The sequence below is a fragment of the Neolamprologus brichardi genome, chromosome 11, assembly GCF_056152115.1.
Source record: "Neolamprologus brichardi isolate AB-2024 chromosome 11, ASM5615211v1, whole genome shotgun sequence".
NCBI lineage: Eukaryota > Metazoa > Chordata > Actinopteri > Cichliformes > Cichlidae > Neolamprologus > Neolamprologus brichardi.
The window spans coordinates 25694411-25711780 of record NC_142114.1 but is presented as its reverse complement, the minus strand read 5'-3'; the positions used below and the strand labels follow the sequence as shown (position 1 = coordinate 25711780).

Sequence of the window (17370 nt, the reverse complement as noted above, 5' to 3'; positions counted from 1 at the left end):
AAATTGGGCTGAAAGGTCTATTGCTTTATTACGTATTCAGGTTTTTTTTATCATGTTTTTAAAAAGTAACTAAGTAATAAAGTAACTAATTACTTTTGAAAATAAGTAATCAGTGAAGGAACTGGATTATTGTTTTCAAGTAACTTGACCAACACTGGTCCTGATTATAGTTTGTATCATCTTAATTGTGCTTCATGTTTTTTCTTACCCTCTGCACCCAGATAAAGTTTTTATGTACTGCTATGTCCTGGTTTTTATCAGGGTGCCATGCTTATGAAAAGCAGGAAATACTGTAGTTTTTAAACATAGCTGAGATATGTATAACACCCAGACTGTTAATGCAGTGACCACTTTCATTTGTTTCCTAGTAATCAATATATAAATAAATAAACATACAGAATTATTCAAAATAAATTACACTTTTCTTTTTAAAGAGATGATATAGTGTGATTTTTTTAGCTCCTGCTTAGATCATTTATATCACCCATTTTTTTCTATACACTGCAGTCGGAGCAGGGCAGCAGCGGCCTGATGTTACACCACTGAATTAAAAAATCCCGCCCCCATTGTAAATATTAACTTCCCCTCCACTGCAATTTTGTGGAGGTCAGTTGAAGAAGCACAGATGTAAAGACTTGAATAAATGGCAGCTGAGTTTCATGTAGCTGCTTCAGATTCACTCCAGTTAACCTGTGGCATCAGTTCCTGCTAGCACCTGTGATCTGCTCCATGCTCCAAACTGTAACATAGATATGGTTTCATTTTACAATGAACACAATTTATAAACCTAAAATCAACCTAATGGCTTATAGTTTGGTATTATGGACTGGTAACATGGACTGAACCACCACTCACAACCACTAGCATTTTATATAGCCTCTGTAGAAATTATCCACATATCTCACTTATCTTAACTGCACTACTGTTTAATTTTGTGTAAATAATCATTCTGTACATACGATAATTTTTAATTCTACAACTGTTTATAACCTGCATAGTTCACATTTCTGTATAACTGTATATCTCATTTCTGTATAGTTTTTTATTTCATATTTATATCCTGTTCATAGCCAGTAGCTTGTACTCACTACAGCCTGTATATACTTATAGTTATAGAATATTCATAACATATTTCATACTGTGTACATTATAACATACCATAATAGACCCATTTCTGTAATATACCTACATATCTATATTATTGCTAATATATATTGTAATATATCTATATCATGGCTAAAGCACTTCTGGATGGATGCAAACTGCATTTCGTTGCCCTGTACCTGTGCATGTGCAATGACAATAAAGTTGAATTCTATTCTATTCTATTCTATTCTATTAGTTTGCCCAGTGTCACAGTAAAGTAAAGAGTTCTGTATAGAACTGAAATTGATTACCTTTCCAGTATTTAGAGATAAACCACAACACTAATAGAATGCAGTTAAATGCTGTGTTATAACTCACAGCCTTAGTTTGAAAATGTTAAAATTCTCATCATTTGCATAACCAAAACCACAAAGCTATTTGGTATTATCTGGACTTGTGGTGTTTCTGATTAGTGCAGCTGTCAAAGTGCATGAAGCTTCAAAGTTTCAGAGAGCAAAAAAAATACCATCAGCATTAAGTGAGGCTTGGATGCAGACTGACCACTAGGTGGTGATGCAGGATGGGCTGACGCAGCTTAAATCCTGATGAAGCTTCATTTGTTTTGTTTTTTTATACTGAACTTTTGTTTTAGCTTTTATATTTACTCTATTTCAGCATTACACAAACCTTTCTAAATACCTGATTATAATCTATTTTTTAAAGAAAAGACAAAGCATAAATATTTCATTCCATTACTGAGTATCTGTGATTTTGATCAAGCAGATGTAAATGAAAAAACGTCAATAAAAGGCGCTCAGTGTCTGGGTGGTGATATATATATATTTCTCATGGTTTACAAATAACTTTTTTTTGTTTGTTTTTTTAGATGCGGCATAGTACATTACACATTATTTCTATACAGCAGAATAAAATAAATATATTGCACTTAAAAATCATCAAAACACAATCTCACTGGGTGTATTTGGATTATGGCATTAAAAACAAAACAATTTCGAAAACAAATCAATTGAATTGAATTGAATTGCGACTCGGAGGTGTTAAACATTTACATCAACATGGAAATCACCATTCAGTGAACAACAGAAAAGGACTTTGATTTCCACAACACGTACATTTCCCCGTCTTGCTCACTACACAGCTGAGATAAAATCAAGTTCTGCTGCGTTAGGCTACATGTGATGTTAATATATGGCATGAGTCAAACTGGGACATTTACAGTGTTTGTTTAACCAGCTCATGTTGCTCTTTCAGCTTAATTTCAATCTTTTCTCTGTGCTGATCGCTGTGCAACTGCAGAGAAGTGTTAAAGGGAAACCTTTAATCAAAATACACAAAACAAACAAGCAAAAAAACTCCATCCATACCGCACATTTTATCAGTAGTGATGGGATTATTCTTTTTATTTTTTGAGTTCGTCTTTAAAATGAAAGTCTGTACCACAGCACAGGTTGAAGTAATCGAACTGTTAAGGTAAATCGTTTCACTTTTTGAGTACAAACTAATTTGATTTTTCTGGCATAAAGGCTCAGATTACATTGATGTCAGTCTGCATATTGGCCTGGATGGTTTATCATCAACTGCAGTTTTTAGGACTCAGTTATAGACCACAGATACTGGCTAAAATGACCTTGTTGTGTGTCATCAGAGCTTTTAAAATAAATGACTGTAACTGAGTGTGAGAGCCAACTTCCTCATTTCTGCATGCTTTAAATGAGACCCAAGAGACAAAATTTCCAGCTGTGTCTTGTCACCACATACACACATTCAGCCTCTGTAACGCCCAATGAAGACAGACCACCAAAAGGCTGAAAGCAAGGAGGAGTCTGGGTTTATATTTCTACTTTACATTTCACCCTGTTTTATGTGCCTTTTGATATAAAACAGACTACAGTGAATGAGTCGCAATTCAGCCCATTAGAGGCCAGTCAGAGTAGATTTATAAGGGCCACTCAACCACTTTCACTAACCTAAGCAAATTAATATACAGCTATTTAAAAAAAGGTGTCATTGAAGTGATTTAGTTAGAGTCCAGTCACTATACAAAGATAGTGAAATTCATCAGTCTGTGTGAAATCATTCTTAAATCGAACGATTTTCGTCAAACCAAGCGTACTTTCTCGACTCCACAGAGATGAGCAAGCACGACGTGTTGGATCGTTGGTTTCAGATGTCAAGGACAAGTCACTGAGCTACACTGTATGCTAAAGTAAAGTTGATCAGGTAATTAAAAAATGAAATGCTGAAGAACTCGACGTTATGACACTTCTATCACAGATAAACGTGGTGATTACGAGGCCATGATAGCTTTGGGTTATCTCCGCCTCTGTCTAGATAGTTTGCTGTTGGTCCGTGGTGGGACTTGTGTTAAATTCAAAGATGAATCTTAGATTAAAGGTCTGCATGTGTTTACCATGGACGTATTATAAGAACTGGGATAAATTGAAATGCCAAAAACTGCAGTTCCCCAAATGGCCACTTGAGGCTTGTTGCTAAAGTGAGTCAGTGCTGACCCAGGTTAAAATGCCCAACTTTACAGGAGAATTAAACAGGTTTACAGCCTGTGACAAAAACTGTTTATGGCCTCTGTAGCTAATTTCCCCTTTCATGACAACTGTGGTGCAAGTGAACTGTTATGTAACTCAACAGTTTAGACTGTACTTTGTCTTGAAGTTACACATAATTAAAAGTGTGACTCCTCTGAAGACACTTGAGTGCCATTTTTTTTAGGAATACTAAAATATAAGGAAAATTGCCTAAAAATGCCAAAAAGATCTTCTTGCTAGGATCTTTTTCAAATCACCTCTAGATCACTGATTAAACATTATTTAAACAAACGGCAATCATATTAACCTTCAGTTTCAGGTGTCTATAGAGATTTAAACGGGCACCAAGAAAAAAAATCAGCAGTAGTAGCATGTTATCCAGCTCTCTCAATACATCTGTGGTTTGAGCAACTTCGCTGCTTCCATTAACTGGTCCTTTAAACAAAGCAAAAACCACCTTTTCATTATTATTTTTTTGGCTCATATTTTTCCATACAAAGTGTGTATGTCTACTGCGGTCAGCATGCGTCCTATTATTTGTTTAACTCCACAGTGACAATTTTCCTATGAGTAAATGTAGCACGTTTGCCTTTGTACAATGCATTTTAACATGTTTTTTGACATTATTTTCGAAACACTGTGGGTGAAACAGTGTTAAGTTCTGACTTTCAACTGTACATATGGCTGGTTTTCTCCAAAACAGAGGAAACCTGAGATGGCTGCTCCGCCTTGATGACATGCTGAAATGTTCACAGACTGAGCCTCGGTGTCCATCCGGTGGAGTTGTGAGTCATTTTGGAGAACCACAGAATTGCCTGCCATCTTTAGAGCCGGTCGAGCCCCTGCTACCATTAGTGCCTGTTTAAGGGAAGACAGGGTTTTCTACTTGTTTCTTTAAATAAGTCAAAGATCCACTTTCTGTTCAAGAAGGGCCAAGATCAAACATGCTCCTGTTATCACCTTGCATTAGATTTTTTAGTTTGTATTGAGGTCACAAGTGTTTGTACAGTGTCTTTTAAGCATTCGTAGAAACCACAGGATCTGCTGGTGTTTCCGCAGGTCCAAAGGATGGCGCCACAGTCCTTTTTTGATTGGCTGTCAGTACACCTCATCCTCTTTATGTCACGACCGTCACCTCACTTACTGTAGGTGAACTATTTACAAAGACCGAAGGGAAAGATACAAACTGGATGAGGAGTGAGGAAAGAGCTTGATGCTCCGAAACACGGGTGAGTGTCAGAGCGAGGTTCATCCATCTCCTCTCCAAGATGGAGTCATACAAATGGTGTCATCACAGTGGAGGAATGGCGGAGTCCCTGGATGGCAGCATAGGGGCCCTGCTGGAAGTAGTGGTGGTAGCGTGGCATGTGGAAGGAGGGGAAAGAGGGGCCGCTGCCCTGCATGGTTCCAGCCAGAGCGGTGGGTGTCAGCGGCATGCCCAGTCGGCTGTAAGGGGGCAGGGAGCCCTGGATGGGGTGGGGCAGGGAAGCGGTGCCGGTTCCCATGGCCGATAGGGACTGTGGGTGCTGAAAACCTGAGAAACCTGAAGTCGTGGTGACCCAGGAACTCAGGGAGAGGTTATCTGAGGCGGTGAACGCTGAGCCTACAAGAGACAGATGAATGTCAGTTCAGTTGGGATACAAATAGATTTCAGAAACATAAATGTAATAAAACTGGATTTAAACCAACTTTAAATTCCTGTCATGGTCTCTGGGATTTTTGTACTACATCTGCTGTATTAGTGTTTTTCCATCTTTCTAGTTTCCCTGATCTACTTTATTCTCCTGTGTCTTTCATTATGTGTTTGTCTTCATGTCTCAGTATTAGTTATTTATACTGTGATACTTCCTGCTTTGTTTTAAAGGCGAGTTTCTTGTACTAGTTTTATTTTCTGCCTTTTTTGTTACTTAGCTGCTTGTTTTTTGGATTCCTGCTTTGTGTAGACATTGTAGTCTTACTATTTTCAGTTATTTTTGGATGTTGCATCAGCTAAAATGAAGTCCTCTCTCCTGACTCCAGACGTTATAAAGCTCCAAACACCCCCAAACAAACACGTTTACATTTAGTAGAAAACTCACAGATATTGGTCTTCATATCAATGCTATATCAAAATGTCATATTTGTCATATATTGTGTATATGACAAATAGCCTCTATATTATTTTTATTATGCATTTTGTAGTTCTTAGTTACTAATATATTTTCCAAGTATTTGTTCATTAGTAGCTGTTAAAGTGTTTTCTTCCCACATACACTCACTAGGTCATGTTCGGTTATCAGTGGCACTGTAATTATCCCTCAAATATTAGTACACCTATATTTTTTAAATGGTAAACTTCCTTAACTTAAATTGTAACTGCAGAAAATGATGAAGAGAATGATGAGTTTCTATTTTATATAGAAGATAAAAAAAAAAAAGGAAATGAAAGAAATCTACTGAGTACTAGCTTCACCAAATATGATGCTTTCACAGGATCTGTGGTGTCTGCATTTATGAGCGTTTACCTCTGGTGTGTGAGGCGTGTCCATCCTCACTCAGGTTCTCCTCGTCACCCGCGTAGGTTCGGATCGGCGACCGGGCGTATGAGTGCTTGTGGATCAGATTCTCAACACTTTCCCTACAGCAAAAGCCGAAGAGAGAGCCCCAAAATAAATCTCTTTTTGTCATTTTAAATATTTTTTTTTATTTGTTGAGATGCAGACTGAACAAAAAAGAAACTGTCACTTTTTTTTTTTATAAAACATAATTTCTAGAATATTTGATTAGGAGCTTAATAAAATAGTTGCAAAATAGTTTTGTTGAATAGTTTTGATAGAAACTTCAATTATCCATTAATGTCTGACAACATAAAACAGATACAACATCAAGATCAGAATAAAAAAAATTAAAATGAGTTGGGTTTTTCACCTATAATCTAATGTATAATGTTCAGGGGTTAGTGACACTGAAACTGACAGGTCACAGATTTATTTTTAATACCAGTGCAATTTTCTAGTATCTGCCTTTTGGTCCATTCTTTGTTTCTGTGCAGTAACAGGATTTTTCCTCTTTACGTGATGTTTTTTGGCAGCATGTCTAAGTGTGAATTTCCCTTTTGTGTATTTTAACGTTTGTGTTGACTGTGCATGTAGATTTTGGTTTGTGTGTGCGTCTTCTGTGTGTGTTTACTATCCAACAAAGTGCATTAGCTCATTTGAGTCTTGTCAGACAGCACTTCTCAAACACAGTGACACAAATTGTTGCGGGGGTAGTGAGTGTTCACGAGTGCGTGTGCATGGCTGGGTGGACAGGCAAGTGGTCTGCATCACGAGAGCCATGCGTTCACATTAGCAGCCCCCCTCCTTGCAGCCCTTTTGCCTCCAATTAGGTTAGGAAAGTGCAATATCTGTCAGCAGAGGAGTACAAATGTGTGTGTTTTTATCAGCGTCGGGCCCCTCCGGCAGAGGGGCCACCGTGAACTCCCACAATACGCAGCATCATGCGGGAGGCAAACAAGGAGGGGAAGAGGCGGGGCATGCTGGTTTCAATCAGTCATTGCAGCCAATTGAATTACAGTGTGTTTTAGTGCAGTGGCCGACTCCAGACTAATGTGATTTCTGCAGCTCCCTAAGATCAATTGATCTGGTCTAATTCACAGCCCTCAAAAAAGAGAAAGACAGAGGAGAAGAAGGAGGGAGGAGGAGTGTTTGTCTGGCTGTTTTTCGACAGTCTCTGTTTGGGATATTTGATTGAAGGAAATGGGCAGATGGTCTGATTTTGTCAGCTGATTTCGGCCGTAGTGCCGGAATCGGGAATTACGAGAAGTGTGTGTTTTGGCAGCGTTCATAAAAAAAAATCCTTTGGAGGGGTGATTTATAACTCTACGTGTGTGTGTGTGTATATATATATATAAAGGACAGACAAACTCTTCTTGTTCATGCAGAATATAGAGAAATGAAAATAGAACATATAACAAAAGGAAAAGCAAGATAAAAGGACTAAAGGGGGGAAGCACAAGTGATGGGGGAAAGAAACGAGGATGATAGCTGGGAGTTTCAGTGTTTAAAATTTGTTTAAGATAAGACAGACAGAAATGAAGAACAAAGAAGGTAAAGAGGGAGGACAGAAAGGGAAGACTAAAAGAAAAAAGAAATACAAGGGAAGGATGATCAAGAAGGTAAGCAAAGAGAATGTGAACTAATAAATAAAAATAGAGACGAGGAAGAAGAAGGATACAATACACAGACTAGAAAAAAACTGGAAAAGAAAAAGTAAAATGAAAATTTTAAGGAAAAGGGGACAATGAAAAAGGATTGAGGGGAATCAAAAAGGGAAAATAAAGAAAAGTAGCGAGACCAAGTAAAAGAAAAAAGACAAAACTGGGGAGAAATATATAAACTATTTTTTTTAAAAATGGATGAATGAAAATTAAAGCAAAGACGGAATAAAAAGTACAAGGGTTGTATGAAGACACAAGAAAACAAGAATAAAAGATGTGAAAGCAAGAACAGAAAGAATGACAGAGTACAGTATGTGGAGCATGGATTATCTGTTCTTCACTGACACAAACAGAGGGAAATAAACACTCCAGCATCTGTATTTACTAATGAGCAGCAACCCCGGCTATCTAACACTCCCCCCTAATCGTGTGTCTTATCCGCAGCGGTGGGGAGAGAGGTAAACAAACAGTGCAGGACCCAGAATCCCATGTACCTCTCCATGTCCGTCAGCCGCGAGGAGTCCCGGAACCCTTTGGCGAACGGGTTGCTGTCAATCTTCAGTTTGGTTATCTGGGAAAACACAGGAGCAGGAGAGTGAAACGAGTCAGTCAGGTCAGGTTTGACACCTCATTTTATTGTTTTTTTGAGTCAACATGTCTCTTCACATTGGTTCTCTGCAGCTACGACATCCACAGAAGCCCAAAGCACAGCCAGGTTTTAAAGCTATTTATATTTTTTAATGTCTGTATGCATGTCTCCTCTTTGTGCTACAAAAGAAGCAGTAAATAAAGGGACACACAGGAAAAGCAGTACAATTTCTCAGCTCTTATTTCATCGACACTTTTACAATTAAATTAATTAAATTCTAAATGACCAGATTTATTTATTTATTTATTTCCACCAGCACAGCACCAAAAGGTTTGCAGGTCACAATTTTAATCAATTATTTTAGTTTTATTGGGGAAAACTGTGATTTCACAACTAATTAAAAATCATAAGAAACATGATTTTCTTATAGAAATTCTGTTCTGGATCAACTTCACCTACTTACAAGGTGCACAAAGAAGGAGATAAAGACAGCAGACAAGCTATTCAGCACTTTCATTATGCAGAACAACTTTCTTGTTTGATTTACACATTCAGGCTAACGTCATGGGGTTTATTACAGATGAAATTTTAAACTGAATAGGTATAGAAACAACCAACTGTATATATGTCCAACACATACACCCACCAATGAGGCACTAACAAAGACGAGCTTTAATTACGGTATATGGTGTCAATCAAATAACAAAGTTGTTCGATATATTGTACTGTATATATTATTTACACTATACTGTCTTAAAGGCAGAAGTGGATGCACGCTTGAGCTTTTACCTGGTATCTCTCGATCTTCGTTAGGTCTAAAGTGCACTTTTAATCTCAACCTTTACCCTTTCCAAGGATGAGAAGTCCTTAAATTGCTCAGACAGCACAAATCGCTGTGCTGATAAGGCCCATGTGATACAATCAAAGGCTTCACTCTTAAATGGAGCTTGTGGCAATCTTTATAATTTAAAAATTTCATGGGAACCAGCAGCAGATTTTTGGCAGAGTCCTTAAGCCTGCAGGAGTCAACAATCACTCACCAGCTGGTTCTGGTAGGCTGTGACAGCTGTGAAGACAGTCTCAATGAAGACGAAGGTGCGGAACTCCTCAGATTTGAGATTGAGCAGCGAGGCAGTGTGGTCCTTCTTTTTTATGATGTGGACCCGTGGCTGGTATTTGTGCATGGAGTTGAGGATGATCTGCAGAGGACAAGAAGAGCAAGAATTAGTTTACAGTGAAATGTAGATGATGATGATGTGAAAGCTCACTGGAGTTAACAGAGTGCATCAAGATCAAGTTCAGATATATTCTATTCGATTATGTATTCTATCTCTGCACCACAAAGCACTATTATTGTCCATTAAAACATACCAGGGAGTCATACTGTCGCAGTGACTATTCATTGTGTGAACACACAAACTTCAGTTTACTTTTACCCAATCCAATTCACAGCCTTTGGCCGCTGGATATACTCGGCAATCCGCAAGCGTTCTATTAATGTGCAGCATAAAATAGTTCCCAAACATTTCATCAAAGTTACAAATATAAAAACCAAATTACACTGACATTTGTGACTCATTTTAAAAGATTTCCACAAAGATGATCACAAAATGATAAAAAATGAGAATTGACAAAAGTATTTGAGAAAAGATTAATTTGCATCATTTTAAGCATTTTGTATAAATTTGAAAGGCTATGAACACGGGGTGTGTAAAGCTAAATAAAGTGAATTTGTATACAAATTCTGGGTCTTTCTAATCTAGCCACTCCCTGTCATACTGTGGTTTATGTTTTATATATGTAATTTTTTATATGTACATTACATTTGGCTATGATATATGTTCTCTTTTCTTGCTTCTCTCTTTATTTCCTTACTATGAATTGTAGTTTTGGAAATTAAAATAAATGAAGTATAAAAAAAAGGTCACACATTACTCCAGTTTTGGCTTCTCTTCATTGGTTGCCTGTAAATTTTAGGGTTCATTTTAAAATTTTAGTTGTAACTTTTAGAGCTCTGCATGGTGAAGCTCCCCAGTATATCTCTGACCTGTTGAAACCTCATGCTTCATCCCGAGCACTTAGGTCTTCAGGTCAGAGGCTACTGGTGGTCCCACGTACTAGGTTTAAAACACGTGGGGATCGGGCTTTTCAGGCACTGGCACCTAGGCTGTGGAACTCTCTGCCGTTGTCTTTACGCTGTCTAGACTCTACTGACTCCTTTAAAAAGCAGCTGAAGACATTTTTATACAAACGGGCTTTTAATTAATTTTAACTTGTATGTCTGATCTTATTGTAAAGCACTTTGTGATTTTTATCTGTTAAATGTGCTATATAAATAAATTTTACTTTTTTTTTTTACTAAAAAGTATAATACAATATGAAAACACTGCTTCACAGTAACTGGCTCAAGTATTCATTGTCAGAAAAAAAGGTTCAAGTTAAGAAGCCCAGAGATGAAAAATTCATTTATACCTGAAAGTGATGTCTTCAAATTGGAAAACGTAATTTTCTGCTACAGGTAATCAACATTTTATGCCGAATATTTTTTATTTCATAGAATATTATGCACATAACTTCAGTCTTTAAGAGTACAAAGTTATATTTCTGCACCACTTTTTGTTGTTGTTGTTGTTGTTGTTGTTGGTGGTGGTGGTGGTGGTGGTGTGTGTGTGTGTTCATGTGGGCAATTATTCTGTTTATAAAGTAAAAAAAAAAGTTTAAATCGCTTTCTAAATTCTAAATATAATTTCATTATATTTTTGTGATATTTTAGTAAATTTCATGTCTTTATCGTTGCTGCTGACCTTTCAAATGACCAGACTTAAGCTGCAGTGTTACAGAAATAATGGCGGATGAGTATATAATGGGAATTTGTGTGCATTCAGTTTATGTGATAGCATGAGAGGAATTATTGGGGTAAGAAGCGATATTACTGTTATTTTTTTATTTTATTTTAAATAGTCTTGCAATGTATTCTTTTGTATATATTACACGTTGTTAAATGCATTATTTGTAATTATATGTATACACTGCATTATTTTTACTGCTGCATTCCACTGTTACTCGGCAGAAGAAAGAATCCGGCAAAACTAAAATAAATAAAAGGAGTGTAGAACCTTTTTAATTTTATGTGTTCATCACATTGTATATTTGTTTTGGAGACATCCACCTCAATAGATTCGATTGAGGTGCTATTTTTGGACGGAGAAAGTGCACACACCCTTTAAAGTAATAATTGCCGCGTTTCCCAGACTGTGCCCTTCTGTTGACTTATTAATGGATGACAGTTATTATTATTATTTTTTCGGCACTGTTCTGGTCTCTGCTTGTCCTTGCCATGATGATGTCAGTGAAGGGAGGATTAAAAGAACAATTTGCTTTAAGTCGTTTTTTTCCCCCTGAAATGAAGCTAGCTTAACTCATTTTCACGGGGTTTCGAAACACAAAAGCCTCCATGATGCTAGATAAATACTTGACGTGTTGTTTCGAGGCAAAAAGATGTGAAGAAAGAAAAGAAAGAAGAAAAATCAGGTGCTCACATGTCCGTGTTGGTCCAGTTCGTTGTTCGTCAGCTTCACTTTCTCAAAGGAAACCATTTGCTTCATCAGCTGCTCGCCGGTGAATGGAGAGTCTGGGTGGACGTACAACCTGCGGGGAAAAAGAACAGCACCTGTGATTGGCTGAAAGGCGTTCCTTTCCTATCCAATCAACGTTCAGAAAACTGGCAAATTAAGAATCGCTTAGCGACTAACCAATTAATTGAAATTACAATAAATACTGTGATGTAATAATCATAAAAATAATAATAATAATAATTGTAAGAATTTTTATTTATAATTATGAGGTTAAGTAGGCTTACTTTAACACGCCCTGTTTATAAATTCACAACAGCCGCTTGGTGTGAGATCGAATTAGCTACCCTACGTGTAAAACTACCACAAAAAGTCATTAATGCCAAACAGCATTACACCTCTGTCAGAATTTTTTTTTTTTTTACTCAGTATTATTATATGTTATGTTTATTTTATTTTGTAAGATTTAATAATTCCTAATCTCCCATTACTAGAAGTGTTTTTTTATATAATTCTCAAAAGTTTTAACAGGCTAACTATAGAAAAGTCGTTAATAAGCACACATCAATGCATTTTTTAATTGAACAGCATTTAAGTGAAGACTACAATCTTCATATGGGCTCTAAAATCCAGGTTCTTTGAAATAAATGGCTAGCTATGTAAATAAATAAATAAATAAATAAGAATAAATAGTTACTGAAAAGAGGCCTCCAAATGATCTCTTTCTTGAATCAAATCAATACAAGTCTGCTCTCCACTTTTTTACAAGTTGATTATATTTAGTTAAAGGTAAGACAAAATGTAACTGATTGTCAGGTTACATAAACAACAGCCTACCAGAAGAGAGTCAGCGGTGTCCATATTTTCATAAAGAATAAAGTTTGATATTGCAACTGAAATAAATCAGGTAGAAAACATTCATAAGTGCCAGAAAAGAGCAGAATTATTAGTGAATTGTTCTCAGGTTTTTCGAATATCCACCCATTCTTCCAACGTAATTACTGTCATTTGATCTAACTTGGAAAGTCGTTCAAAATATTGAAAATGTCTTTGGAATATTTTCATATTCAAATTCAAGTCTACACAGGGGATTTAAAAAAAAAAAAAAAAGGATACATATTTTAAAAAGAGACAGAGGGAGTTTAGGTCTGCATACCTGGCGGGGAGAGGGGGGTCGGCCTTGCCGGCTACCAGCCAGGAGGAGCGGTGGTAAGCGTATCGGTAGCGCTTGTTGTCCACTGGGACAATGTCCATCAGCACGATGTACTTGGAGTCCTGGTCCACCCCGGAGAAAGAGACTCGAATGGTTGGAAACATCCTCCTAATGGTGTTTTGTTAGAGCAGAAAGAAATAATTGCTGAGTTAGAACACTGGTCTTTCTAAATGTAGCGCTTGCTAAAAAGATAATAAAAATAAATAAAGTAAATGCACAGTTAACTTTTTGCCGGATATTCACAAACAGTTTGAGTTTTCAAGCCATACTCAGTGCAGGAATACAGCTCTGAATAGTGAATTATTAATTTACATTTGCTGGGTTTGAAGCTAGTAACGCCTCACCAATGTCCGTAAATGTGTTTAATGCAGTTCAAGTTTCACGAATTCGTTCACAGGTCCTTAACATTGCCTCACGTTTCCCTTAAAACTGCAACCATATATATATATATATATATATATATATATATATATATATATATATATATATATATATATATATATATATATATATATATATATGACCAGCTGCAGTGTCTGCCTTTATGTTACAGTAACCTGCGGTGTGTTGTTCAGGTGGCTCTTGGGTCAGTGAAACATTAGATTAAGGTGTAAATGTCCTTTCACAGCACCTGCGGGAAGTCATCAGATGTCTGCAGCTTCCTGCTGCTCTATCTACAGAAAAGTCAGACAGAGCTGCAGAGGAGCTTTATCCTAATTTTATTTTTTTAACTTTCAAAAGGCTCACAAAGAAGTTCCAAACAAAAATGAACCATAATTCATTTCTATATATTTCTCACAATATCGTCTTTTATTTTTCTCTCACCCGTCTATTTTTCTAATTTATTCTGTGGACGGATATATTTATAGCCTATTTATGGGACAATAAATAGGTTACATCAAAATATAAAAAATAAAATTACCTTCCAGATTTGGTGATGATCATCTCAGTACCGAGCTCGTGAAATTTGTCCCACAGCTCTTTGGTCTCAAGGCTGCACGAGATCTTCGCCATCTCCTCGCTTGGGATGCCTGGGTTGGTGGGGATGAGCGGCTCCGTGCACACGGCGGGCGCGCTGAAGTCCCCATGCCCGTCCAGGGAGGACAGGTCAGCCAGGGACTGCTGGTTGCAGGACGACTTCTCCACGAATTGCTCTGTTTTATTTAATTAAGGTGGATTTGTGGAGAAACAGGGATAATTAATCTCATTTGATTTTGATGTCATCAGGAACAACTGCAAGATTTTGTCTTAAACAGGGAAAGCAAATATGTAACCACAGTCTGCTAAAATATCCTGCTATGCTGTTGTGTTGCAGCATAATAAATGTAATAAATCTTTTTATTATAATACCTCATTTCTACTAGAGCGGCTTCTATCATGGATAAGGTCAAATAAAATAAACACATATCAGATCTGTAGAACACGTCTGTCGTTAATGAGAAGAAGCACAATTTACATTCTTACAGAAAATCTGAAAATTAAAGTGTAATACTTGTCTGACATGCCTGCTTTAAAAAAAATAAAAAGATATCTTGGAGAAGCAACTCGTCTTTTGATTCGATTGGCAAAACAAAATATAAAGAATTAAAAAAAGAAAATATACACTCTTTAAAATACAGGGAAATTAAATGTTGGAACAATTAATGCGCTGGGTGAATTTAGAGCCTTTTTATTTGCAATCATTTAAATATTAAAAACTCTTTCATTGAACACATTGGTTACTTTTTGATTAACGTATAGAATAAATTGCATGGATGTTTACTGTCACTCTATGTATCCTCGTGAATTTCCTTTTACATTTTACAGACTAGAACCTCACCTCACTGCTATCACAGTTCATCTTTATTTAATTTGTTTCTTCAGCATTTTCCTTTTATTATAACGCATTGTTATTTGTAAAATAGTGACTGATTTGTTTTACGGTTCCACATTTTTTGAGGTTACAAACGCCATTCGTTGATAAACTCGCTTTTATTATTGGATGTTTAACTGCATTTTGAAGTAAGTCGAAAGTGTAACCCCAAAACTAAACTCACGTTGAGCCCGTTTAAGTTTTCTGATTTAATTCTTCAATTCTTCTCTTACCCAGAGGCTTGATGGTGTTCTCCTCCGTCTCCTTGTCCTTATTGGGCTTCCCGCTGGACATCAGGGCTGCTATGGAGAAAGCATTTGCCCGGGATGAGAGCTGCGGTTTCGGGGATGAAGTGTACTCCATGTTGGTGAAGAGACTGGAACAGAATATTCCCCTTTAAATAAGGAAAAAATCCCCAGAAAGGCTTAACTCCGCCTGCTTCCAACTGCCAGCGACGTAAAGAAAAGTGTGCAGGGAAATACGCAAAGTTTCTCCTCGATTTCAGCCTTTCTGCGCAAATACTCAGCTGTAAAACTTGTCACTTCGGAAACGCTTGTCACTGCCGAGTTGAGAGTCTTGCTGGATGCATGGTGAGAGAAGGCGGAGGAGGGCTGACTCCACAGACTTGTGCGCGTCCTGCAGTGCCAGATCTGAGGCCGGCTGCTCTTTGGGACGCTTCACTCCGGCTCACCCTCCCCTTATAATTCCAGTCTGTCCTCCAATCGCTGCCTCTGTCTCCACGTCACAGTCCCACTGTCCCACAGCCACCCTGCTACCAGGCAGCCAATTAAATACCCTGACAGGGTTTCCTTTTCATGCCAAAGACCCCATATACAGAGAGAGTGTGGTTGGAGAGGGCTGATGTGAGATTTTTATGACTGTCTGTACTCGGGTGATGACAGAAGGAAACGACAAACATATGGTTCGGAAAATGTAATTCTTTGCTGTCATTGCACAACACAAAGGAAAGAAATAAACAGAGAAATGTACTTTATATTTGGAGCCCTCTCAAGGACCCCCACCAGACCACATGTTGGGAACCACAAACCCAAAATGTCAACAACAGAGATTTTCCAGGAGATGTTTGCCCAAGATGGAGCTATTTGATAATTAATAGCAGAAGTGAGATGATGAGGAAAGCTTAACATACACAATATCTGCTCCTGTCACAATTATGAATTGATATGAAAGAAACACTGAAGCATTTTAGTCACATTTTTTTAAGTGGTTAAAACCTTTTTGGGTCACTCTTTCTTTTGGATACTAACCATCCTTTTGAGATGACTGGGTGTTCCATATATTAACCCCTTCCTGCAGTGCTGCCTGGTGTGTGAACACACTCACTCACAATTCATTTATAGATGAAACTTCCTATTCATGCCAGAAGTTATAATTTTTTGAGTTATATAGTTGTTCTGTAATTTAAAAAAATCTTCCACAATGATTTCATTGTCTTACAGCTGAATCCAGCCTCACTTCAAGCTCAATAATTGTGGCTCTGTGTTGTTTAATTGGAATAACAGCTAGCACATCCAGCAACAAAAGAGTGCTAAATATGGCCCCAAACTACAACTGGAGAAGTTAGCGAGGTTTAAATATATATAAAAAACAAAAGCGTCAAATTATGTTGTTATTGCTGTTAAAGTTGAAACAATGAGATTATTATGATTTATAAAAGGAGTCAACGTGAACATGAATGAGAAATTTAATTTTAGGTGGAAATTAGCCCAAATTTAAAAATGTATTAAGTCTAATTTATTTTAAGTCTTTTTTATTTACTTGATTAGCAAATAATATCTTTGGCTGACTGCAGTGTAATACCCTTTAACGTTTCCAAATCCAGACAAAGTCCTCTGAACTGAACTCCAGTTTAACCAGGCGCACCAGTCCATGGATTTCTGCCATCATTTTTTGTGCTTCTGCTTTTCTGACACTGGCATAATGCCCAAGTCTTAATCCTAATTCTAACCTGAATTAAGAATGAACCCACCATCAGCCCTCTGAGGGTGCTTTACAAAATGGAACAACCAAAATGTCCACACTTTCCAAAGGTCTAAAACTTAAGACACTGGTCTGCACAAAGATAGCCTTAAGCGCACACACACAGGGACCTTACTGAGTGCTGGAGTTAATCCATTCTATGACACACACCAGTAATCACCTAATCTTGAACACACACAGTTTTCACGTGACAACAGGAAATTCACATTATTTTTAAGAGGCCCACCAGCAGGTCTACAAGTCCAGCCTGTAGTCTATACTGCAGGTCTGCCAGGCTCAGATCCCCTACTGTTAT

At 37.3% G+C, this 17370-nt stretch overlaps 1 protein-coding gene across 2 annotated transcripts; it reads right to left on the bottom strand.

Annotated features, from left to right (window-relative positions):
- Positions 1-1906: 1906 nt before the first annotated feature.
- Positions 1907-15778, bottom strand: tbx20 (T-box transcription factor 20). Of its 2 annotated transcripts, none has more exons than XM_006791818.3 (8): positions 15308-15778; positions 14145-14376; positions 13166-13330; positions 11977-12085; positions 9478-9636; positions 8343-8419; positions 6155-6267; positions 1907-5253 (listed from the first exon to the last, which is right to left on the bottom strand). In XM_006791818.3, the coding sequence occupies exons 1-8, from the start codon at positions 15435-15437 to the stop codon at positions 4925-4927; spliced, it is 1314 nt and encodes a 437-aa protein (XP_006791881.2). In that variant the 5' UTR covers positions 15438-15778; the 3' UTR covers positions 1907-4924. The 2 variants fall into 2 exon arrangements, with proteins under 2 accessions (XP_006791881.2, XP_087704562.1); XM_087848436.1 differs by having other exon boundaries at positions 6155-6271; positions 8344-8419.
- Positions 15779-17370: the final 1592 nt, after the last annotated feature.